The sequence below is a fragment of the Nerophis ophidion genome, linkage group LG16 (assembly GCF_033978795.1).
Source record: "Nerophis ophidion isolate RoL-2023_Sa linkage group LG16, RoL_Noph_v1.0, whole genome shotgun sequence".
Taxonomy (NCBI): domain Eukaryota; kingdom Metazoa; phylum Chordata; class Actinopteri; order Syngnathiformes; family Syngnathidae; genus Nerophis; species Nerophis ophidion.
In genome coordinates, this window is record NC_084626.1 from 51652339 (window position 1) to 51662867 (window position 10529).

At 38.5% G+C, this 10529-nt stretch overlaps 1 protein-coding gene across 1 annotated transcript in view; it reads left to right on the plus strand.

The window, feature by feature from the left end:
- Positions 1 to 8432, plus strand: part of avil (advillin) — a 63773-nt gene extending 55341 nt beyond the window's left edge. The window contains exons 18-20 of the mRNA XM_061875473.1: positions 1652 to 1720; positions 1871 to 1981; positions 8106 to 8432. Coding sequence (XP_061731457.1) covers positions 1652 to 1720; positions 1871 to 1981; positions 8106 to 8219 — 294 coding nt within the window. The 3' untranslated portion in view covers positions 8220 to 8432. The remainder of the gene's footprint in view (positions 1 to 1651; positions 1721 to 1870; positions 1982 to 8105) is intronic.
- Positions 8433 to 10529: the final 2097 nt, after the last annotated feature.

Below are 10529 nucleotides of genomic sequence, written 5' to 3' on the forward strand. Positions count from 1 at the left end.
AATAGAGTGCAAACTATAACTATTGATCTACTAAGATCCAAATTACAGGTGCTAAATAGAGTGCAAACTACAACTATTGATCTACTAACATCCAAATAACAGGTGCTAAATAAAGTGCAAACTATATTGATCCACTAACATCCAAATAACAGGTGCTAAATAGAGTGCAAACTATAACTATTGATCTACTAACATCCGAATAACAGGTGCTAAATAGAGTGCAAACTATTACTATTGATCTAGTAACATCCAAATAACAGGTGCTAAATAGAGTGCAAACTATAACTTTTGATCTACTAACATCCGAATAACAGGTGCTAAATAGAGTGCAAACTATAACTATTGATCTAGTAACATCCAAATAACAGGTGCTAAATAGAGTGCAAACTGTAACTATTGATCTACTAACATCCAAATAACAGGTGCTAAATTAAGTGCAAACTAAAACTATTGATCTACTAAGATCCAAATAACAGGTGCTAAATAGAGTGCAAACTGTAACTATTGATCTACTAAGATCCAAATAACAGGTGCTAAATAGAGTGCAAACTACAACTATTGATCTACTAAGTTCCAAATAACAGGTGCTACATAGAGTGCAAACTATAACTATTGATCTACTAACATCCAAATAACAGGTGCTAAATAGAGTGCAAACTATAACTATTGATCTTCTAAGATCCAAATAGCAGGTGCTAAATAGAGTGCAAACTACAACTATTGATCTACTAAGATCCAAATAACAGGTGCTAAATAGAGTGCAAACTGTAACTATTGATCTACTAAGATCCAAATAACAGGTGCTAAATAGAGTGCAAACTACAACTATTGATCCACTAAGTTCCAAATAACAGGTGCTACATAGAGTGCAAACTGTAACTATTGATCTACTAACATCCAAATAACAGGCGCTAAATAGAGTGCAAACTAACTATTGAGCTACTAAGATCCAAACAACAGGTGCTAAATAGAGTGCAAACTATAACTATTGATCTACTAAGATCCAAATAACAGGTGTCAAAGTGCAAACTATAACTATTGATCTACTAAGATCCAAATAACAGGTGCTAAAAAGAGTGCAAACTACAACTATTGATCTACTAACATCCAAACAACAGGTGCTAAATAGAGTGCAAACTATAACGATTGATCTACTAACATCCAAATAACAGGTGCTAAATAAAGTGCAAACTATAACGGTTGGAATTACTAAGATCCAAATAACAGGTGCTAAATAGAGTGCAAACTGTAACTATTGATCTACCAAGATCCAAATAGCAGGTGCTAAATAGAGTGCAAACTGTAACTGTTGATCTACTAACATCCGAATAACAGGAGCTAAATAGAGTGCAAACTGTAACTATTGATCTACTAAGATCCAAATAACAGGTGCTAAATAGTGCAAACCAACTATTGGTTTACTGAGATCCAAATAACGGGTGCTAAATAGAGTGCAAACTATAACTTTTGATCTACTAACATCCAAATAACAGGTGCTAAATAAAGTGCAAACTATAACGATTGATCTACTAAGATCCAAGTAACAGGTGCTAAATAGAGTGCAAACTACTACTATTGATCTACTACTTGATGAATACTTAGGTCTACTACACTACTGTACATTTCTCCTCATGATGTGACTTTCTTGAAGGAGGGTAAGAGTTACGAGCAGCTGAAAGAGGAACTTGGGAACGTGACGTGTCCTGTCAAAGCTGCAAATGTACGTAAACACCACCTTCTCCCAGTATTGCACACCACCTTGTCACACCACCTTTTCCCAGTATTGCACACCACCACCTCCCAGTATTGCACACCACCTTGTTACACAAAGGTGTGTTCCTGCTGACACAACATGTTGGAACCTTTCCAGGGTCAAAGCTGCGGGGAAAGTGACCAAAGTTTTCAGTGTTTTCCTGCCGAGGTTTTGGTCAACAAACTTGTCAGCGAGCTCCCAGGAGACGTTGACCCCACCAAGAAGGAGGTAGGCTTCACAGTCTGTGTCAGCCTCATGCACCCAATCTCTGTGGAAGACACACCCACCAGAAATAACATCTTTACATTTATAAGCTGCACCTGACTGTAATATTTACACACTTGTATTTACATACCTTTGTTTCCAAACATTGGAACAAGGCAGTAAAACGGGCGATCAAACTAAACAGAAGTCATTGTCATGGACCTGTTAGCGGCGTAAGCTAGCTCTCTAACAGCAAAACAGATTCAATAACTCCAGGGTGGCGTTTTAGTGAATTAATTTTAGTAAACCTTTTAGCATATTAGCTAAGGCTAACAATGCTGGCTTGATTACATTGCGAGAGCACGTAGTTGCAGGAATTTGTGAAACTGAAACGACACAAAAGGAACACCATTGTAAGTTAGCTGATGCTAACACACGCTTGTAAATGTGTTAGCATAGTAGCCAATGCTAAAGAGGCTAGCTTGGTTACATTGCGATAGGACATAATTGCAAGAAGTGTTAGTTATATTGTAAAACTTACAAATGAAGAATCCAAAGGAGTAAAAACGCTATGGATGGCTGGGGGGGGGGAAAAAACAGGCAAACTTCGGGTTCAAGGCACAAAACAGGAAAATGATTTAGAACCCGCAACACGTGCAGTGAGCAAACTCGTCAAGAAGAAAATGAGTTAGCATATTAGTTAATGCTAACTACGCTAAATTGATTATATTGCGATAGCAGGTAATTGTGAGAATTGTTGGTTATATCGTAAAACTTGCAAATGTTGCTTGGAGTGAACAATGAAGAATCCAGACGAGTAGAAATGCTATGGATGGCTAGAGAAAAACAATTATACTTCAGGTTCGAGGCACAAAACGTGAGAAAACATGTCAAAAATAAAATGTTAGCTAATGATGCTAGCTTGGTTACATAGCGAAAGCATGTAATTGCAAGAATTGTTGTAGTTATATTGTAAAACTTACAAATGTTGCTTGGAGCAACGAATTAAGAATCTGAATGAGTAGAAACGCTATGGATGGCTTACGAAAAACAGCTATACTTCGGGTTCAAGGCCAAAAACGGGGAAAAAGTTTTGAACCTGCAGCACGTGCTGCGAGAAAACGTGTCAAAAAGAATTCGTTAGCATATTAGCTAATACTAACGACGCTAGCTTGGTTACATTACAATAGCAGGTAATTGCAAGAATTGTTGTAGTTATATTGTAAAACTTACAAATGTTGCTTGGAGTGAAGAATCCAAAGGAGTAGAAACACTATGGATGGCTGGGGGGAAAAAAATCAGGCACACTTTGGGTTTTGAACACAGCAGGTGCAGTGAGCGCACTCGTGGAAAAAAAATGTGTTGGCATGTTAGCTAATGCTAATGGCGCTAACTTCATTATATTGCGATGGCACGTAATTGCAAGAATTGTTGTAGTTATATTGTAAAACTTACAAATGTTGCTTGGAGCGACGAATTAAGAATCTGAATGAGTAGAAACGCTATGGATGGCTTACGAAAAACAGCTATACTTCGGGTTCAAGGCAAAAAACGGGAAAAAATGTTCAACCTGCAGCGGGAAAACTTGTCAAAAAGAATACGTTAGCATATTAGCTAATACTAACGACGCTAGCTTGGTTACATTGCAATAGCAGGTAATTGCAAGAATTGTTGTAGTTATATTGTAAAACTTACAAATGTTGCTTGGAGTGAAGAATCCAAAGGAGTAGAAACACTATGGATGGCTGGGGGGAAAAAATCCGGCAAACTTTGGGTTTTGAACACAGCAGGTGCAGTGAGCGCACTCGTGGAAAAAAAATGTGTTGGCATATTAGCTAATGCTAATGGCGCTAGCTTCATTATATTGCGATGGCACGTAATTGCAAGAATTGTTGTAGTTATATTGTAAAATTTACAAATGTTGCTTGGAGCGACAAATTAAGAATCTGAATGAGTAGAAACGCTATGGATGGCTTACGAAAAACAGCTATACTTCGGGTTCAAGGCCAAAAACGGGGAAAAAGTTTTGAACCTGCAGCACGTGCTGCGAGAAAACGTGTCAAAAAGAATACGTTAGCATATTACCTAATACTAACGACGCTAGCTTGGTTACATTGCGATAGCAGGTAATTGCAAGAATTGTTGTAGTTATATTGTAAAACTTACAAACGTTGCTTGGAGCGACGAATTAAGAATCTAAATGAGTAGGAACGCTATGGATGGCTGGGGGAAAAAAATCCGGCAAACTTTGGGTTTTGAACACAGCAGGTGCCGTGGAAAAAAAATGTGTTGGCATATTAGCTAATGCTAATGGCGCTAACTTCATAATATTGCGATGGCACGTAATTGCTAGAATTGTTTTAGTTATATTGTAAAACTTACAAATGTTGCTTGGAGCGACGAATTAAGAATCTAAATGAGTAGGAACGCTATGGATGGCTTACAAAAAACAGCTATACTTCGGGTTCAAGGCAAAAAACGGGGAGAAAGTTTTCAACCTGCAGCACGTGCTGCGAGAAAACTTGTCAAAAAGAATACGTTAGCATATTAGCTAATACTAACGACGCTAGCTTGGTTACATTGCAATAGCAGGTAATTGCAAGAATTGTTGTAGTTATATTGTAAAACTTACAAATGTTGCTTGGAGTGACGAATCCAAAGGAGTAGAAACACTATGGATGGCTGGGGGAAAAAAATCCGGCAAACTTTGGGTTTTGAACACAGCAGGTGCAGTGAGCGCACTCGTGGGAAAAAATGTGTTGGCATATTAGCTAATGGCGCTAACTTCATTATATTGCGATGGCACGTAATTGCAAGAATTGTTGTAGTTATATTGTAAAACTTACAAATGTTGCTTGGAGCGACGAATTAAGAATCTAAATGAGTAGAAACGCTATGGATGGCTTACGAAAAACAGCTATACTTCGGGTTCAAGGCAAAAATCGGGAAACATTTTTCAACCTGCAGCACGTGCTGCGAGAAAACTTGTCAAAAAGAATACGTTAGCATATTAGCTAATAATAACTACGCTAGCTTGGTTACATTGCGATAGCAGGTAATTGCAAGACTTGTTGTAGTTATATTGTAAAACTTACAAATGTTGTTTGGAGTGAAGAATCCAAAGGAGTAGAAACAATATGGATGGCTGGGGGGAAAAAAATCAGGCACACTTTGGGTTTTGAACACAGCAGGTGCAGTGAGCGCACTCGTGGGAAAAAATGTGTTGGCATATTAGCTAATGGCGCTAACTTCATTATATTGCGATGGCACGTAATTGCAAGAATTGTTGTAGTTATATTGTAAAACTTACAAATGTTGCTTGGAGCGACGAATTAAGAATCTAAATGAGTAGAAACGCTATGGATGGCTTACGAAAAACAGCTATACTTCGGGTTCAAGGCAAAAATCGGGAAACATTTTTCAACCTGCAGCACGTGCTGCGAGAAAACTTGTCAAAAAGAATACGTTAGCATATTAGCTAATAATAACTACGCTAGCTTGGTTACATTGCGATAGCAGGTAATTGCAAGACTTGTTGTAGTTATATTGTAAAACTTACAAATGTTGTTTGGAGTGAAGAATCCAAAGGAGTAGAAACAATATGGATGGCTGGGGGAAAAAAAATCAGGCACACTTTGGGTTTTGAACACAGCAGGTGCAGTGAGCGCACTCGTGGGAAAAAAATGCGTTGGGATATTAGCTAATGGCGCTAACTTCATTATATTGCGATGGCACGTAATTGCAAGAATTGTTGTAGTTATATTGTAAAACTTACAAATGTTGCTTGGAGCGACGAATTAAGAATCTAAATGAGTAGGAACGCTATGGATGGCTTACAAAAAACAGCTATACTTCGGGTTCAAGGCAAAAAACGGGGAGAACGTTTTCAACCTGCAGCACGTGCTGCGAGAAAACTTGTCAAAAAGAATACGTTAGCATATTAGCTAATACTAACGACGCTAGCTTGGTTACATTGCAATAGCAGGTAATTGCAAGAATTGTTGTAGTTATATTGTAAAACTTACAAATGTTGCTTGGAGCGACGAATTAAGAATCTAAATGAGTAGAAACGCTATGGATGGCTTACGAAAAACAGCTATACTTCGGGTTCAAAGCCAAAAATGGGGAAAAAGTTTTGAACCTGCAGCACGTGCTGCGAGAAAACTTGTCAAAAAGAATACGTTAGCATATTAGCTAATACTAACGACGCTAGCTTGGTTATATTGCAATACCAGGTAATTGCAAGAATTGTTGTAGTTATATTGTAAAACTTACAAATGTTGTTTGGAGTGAAGAATCCAAAGGAGTAGAAACACTATGGATGGCTGGGGGAAAAAAATCCGGCAAATTTTGGGTTTTGAACACAGCAGGTGCAGTGAGCGCACTCGTGGAAAAAAAATGTGTTGGCATATTAGCTAATGCTAATGGCGCTAACTTCATTATATTGCGATGGCACGTAATTGCAAGAATTGTTGTAGTTATATTGTAAAACTTACAAATGTTGCTTGGAGCGACGAATGAAGAATCTAAATGAGTAGAAACGCTATGGATGGCTTACGAAAAACAGCTATGAAAATGTTCAACCTGCAGCACGTGCTGCGAGAAAACTTCTCAAAAAGAATACGTTAGCATATTAGCTAATACTAACGACGCTAGCTTGGTTACAATGCGATAGCAGGTAATTGCAAGAATTGTTGTAGTTATATTGTAAAACTTACAAATGTTGCTTGGAGCGACGAATTAAGAATTTAAATGAGTAGAAACGCTATGGATGGCTTACGAAAAACAGCTATGAAAATGTTCAACCTGCAGCACGTGCTGCGAGAAAACTTCTCAAAAAGAATACGTTAGCATATTAGCTAATACTAACGACGCTAGCTTGGTTACAATGCGATAGCAGGTAATTGCAAGAATTGTTGTAGTTATATTGTAAAACTTACAAATGTTGCTTGGAGCGACGAATTAAGAATCTAAATGAGTAGACACGCTATGGATGGCTTACGAAAAACAGCTATACTTCGGGTTCAAGGCCAAAAACGGGGAAAAAGTTTTGAACCTGCAGCACGTGCTGCGAGAAAACTTGTCAAAAAGAATACGTTAGCATATTAGCTAATGCTAGCTTGGTTACATTGCAATAGCAGGTAATTGCAAGAATTGTTGTAGTTATATTGTAAAACTTACAAATGTTGCTTGGAGTGAAGAATCCAAAGAAGTAGAAACACTATGGATGGCTGGGGGAAAAAAATCAGGCACACTTTGGGTTTTGAACACAGCAGGTGCAGTGAGCGCACTCGTGGAAAAAAAATGTGTTGGCATATTAGCTAATGCTAATGGCGCTAACTTCATTATATTGCGATGGCACATAATTGCAAGAATTGTTGTAGTTATATTGTAAAACTTACAAATGTTACTTGGAGCGACGAATTAAGAATCTAAATGAGTAGAAACGCTATGGATGGCTTACGAAAAACAGCTATACTTCGGGTTCAAGGCAAAAAACGGGAAAAAATGTTCAACCTGCAGCGGGAAAACTTGTCAAAAAGAATACGTTAGCATATTAGCTAATACTAACGACGCTAGCTTGGTTACATTGCGATAGCAGGTAATTGCAAGAATTGTTGTAGTTATATTGTAAAACTTACAAATGTTGCTTGGAGTGAAGAATCCAAAGGAGTAGAAACAATATGGATGGCTGGGGGGGAAAAAAAAATCAGGCAAACTTTGGGTTTTGAACACAGCAGGTGCCGTGGAAAAAAATCTGTTGGCATATTAGCTAATGGCGCTAACTTCATTATATTGCGATGGCACATAATTGCAAGAATTGTTGTAGTTATATTGTAAAACTTACAAATGTTGCTTGGAGCGACGAATTAAGAATCCAAAGGAGTAGGAACGCTACGGATGGCTAGAGAAAACCGGATATACTTCAGGTTCAAGGCACAAAACGGGAAATACGTTTTAAACGTGCACCAAAGCATAAAATAACAACATTAGTGCAGCGTCAAACTATTTGTTGAACACCAAGCAAAGAAAAATACATGAAATTAGCCGCACCGTTTGACAAGCCGCGGGGTTCAAAGCGCATGAGAAAGTACGCGCAGCACAGACCGGACGGGCCTTGACATTCCCACGTGTTCTTCATCCCCAGAGGTACCTCACCGACTCGGACTTCTGCCACATCTTTGAGATCACCAAGGACCAGTTTGCCAACCTGCCGCCCTGGAAACAACTCAACATGAAGAAAGCAAAAGGCCTCTTTTGAGAAACCTGTGCAAGGGGGAAAAAAAAAACAAAAAAAAAACATGACAAAAAAAGTCTGCACACTGACGAGTAAAATGACGTCAATTTTAATCAGGACTCGGGAGGAAATATCCACATCTGCCATCAAAACATTTAGATTAAAATTATTCAAATCTGCCATTAAAAATGTTTCTTTTATGCTCGTTTGTCTCCCAATAAAGAAAGGTGGAGATCACTATGACTTTTAATTGTTAGAAGTACTGCAAAACATTGCATCCTAATTCACTTTCTTTTAGTGTTTTGACAGAACAAATACATAAAAATTAAAGCTGCAAGACGGGACCGACTTTTGCTGGTGTTTACCCATTCAAAATATCTTTACCTGCACATTACCTACCTTCCCTGCATCCTGGAGTCACACTGGTACTTCTTTCTTTCACCCATACACGCTGGTGCTTCCTGCTATCACCCAGACAACATATCTTTACCTGCACATTACCTACCTTCTCTGTATCCTGGAGTCAAACTGGTGCCTCCTTTCACCCAGACAACATACTTTACCTGCACATTACCTACCTTCCCTGCATTCTGGGGTCACACTGGTGCTTCTTTCTGTCACCCATACACGGTGGTGCTTCCTGCCATCACCCAGACAACATATCTTTACCTGCACGTTACCTACCTTGTCTGTATCCTGGAGTCAAACTGGTGCCTCCTTCTTTCACCCTGCACAGTACCTACCTTCTCTGCATTGTGTGGTCACGCTGGTGCTTCCTGCTTTTAAGCGGCCATATTGAGACGGCAGCAGCGCAGCAGTTTTTTAAAAGGCTCGTAAAATCAAAACCGGAACATTAAAAAAAAAACTATTTCCGCAACTTTTAATCAGAAGGGTTCAATCGCTTTCCTGTGCGAATTTGAAGCCGACAACAAACGCGCTCAGAGGAGATAATGTTTGAAAAAAGGTGACAGGTTTTTGCAAAACTTTTGTTTTGAAGGGGGAATTGCCAACCTTCTGTGGATTTTTGCTGAAGGATGTTAATTAATGAAATGTAGGTCTAAGTGAGACCTACATAGAGGTTTTCGTTTCATATGTCTACGACATTCCTACCGGAAGTTACAAGCAGTTTTGTCTTGTGTTTTCTTCCCAAAAGTGTTTTATTCCTAGGGGGCGCTAGAGCGCAATTTAGAGTATTTTTTATTTTTCTTTATTTTATTAGATCGCCATTTTCGCCAGTCCTGATGTGTGTGTCCAGTGAGTTTTGAAGCATTTTAAGGGGGTCAAATTACAGCTCAGAGGCAAAAATGACCTTTTTTAGGAAGCTTTTGTTTTGAAGGGGTTTTTGCCAACGTCTGTTGGATTTTTGCTGAAGGATGTCAATTAATGAAATGTAGGTCTAAGTGAGACCTACATTTTTTTTTTGTTTCATGTCTCTACGGCATTCCTAACGGAAGTTACAAGCAGTTTTGTCTGTTTTTTCCTAGGGGGCGCTAGAGCGCAATTTTGAGTTTTGGGGTTTGGTTTTTTTATTAGATCGCCATTTTCGCCAGTCCTGATGTGTGTGTTAAATTTGGTGAGTTTTTAAGCATGTTAAGGGGGTCAAATTACAGCTCGAAGAGGTGGCGGTATAATAATAATAAAACCTTAGAAATACACTAGGGTCCTCTGTCCCAAAGGGACATTCGGTCCCTAAATATTTTTATATGAAACCATTTTTTGACCGACCTAAGCCTTTTGATGGAGAAAAATAGAGTAACAAGAATGTAAGTAAGTAAATGTTATTTAACCTCTTAACAAGTTTTTTATTTTTATTTTTGCTATTTGGGCTAATTGGACCCTAATTACAATATTTTTTTTTATTTTGAAATGTACTTAGTCCATAAGTACACAAACGTGTACTTCATGTTCTAATTCTTTTTTTTACACTTTTTTCCCACCAAATTCCATTGTATGTTATACTCTTCTGAGACCACCAGATGGCAGTGTAAGTGTCCACATAAGTGGCCATAAGACCCCAATTCAGTAGTGTACACCATTTTGGAAATTAGAGCTAAAAAGGTGCTGTCCACACACGTGGCTAAAATCTTAAAACTCAATGTGGAATTTGACTGCAAGCCAATGCAATTAGAGTTAGACTAATTGAGTTTTGGTAATCTTTAGAAGACCCTGAAGAGTAGGGGCCCCACTAGTTAGTGGTGTACAGAGGGGCCCCACCATACAACAAACAGGAAAGTCTAAAATCTTCCAACTCAATGCAGAATTTGACTGCAAGCCAATGAAGACTGGATCAAATTAGACTGAGTTTTTGGAATCTTTGGAAGACCCTGAAGAGTA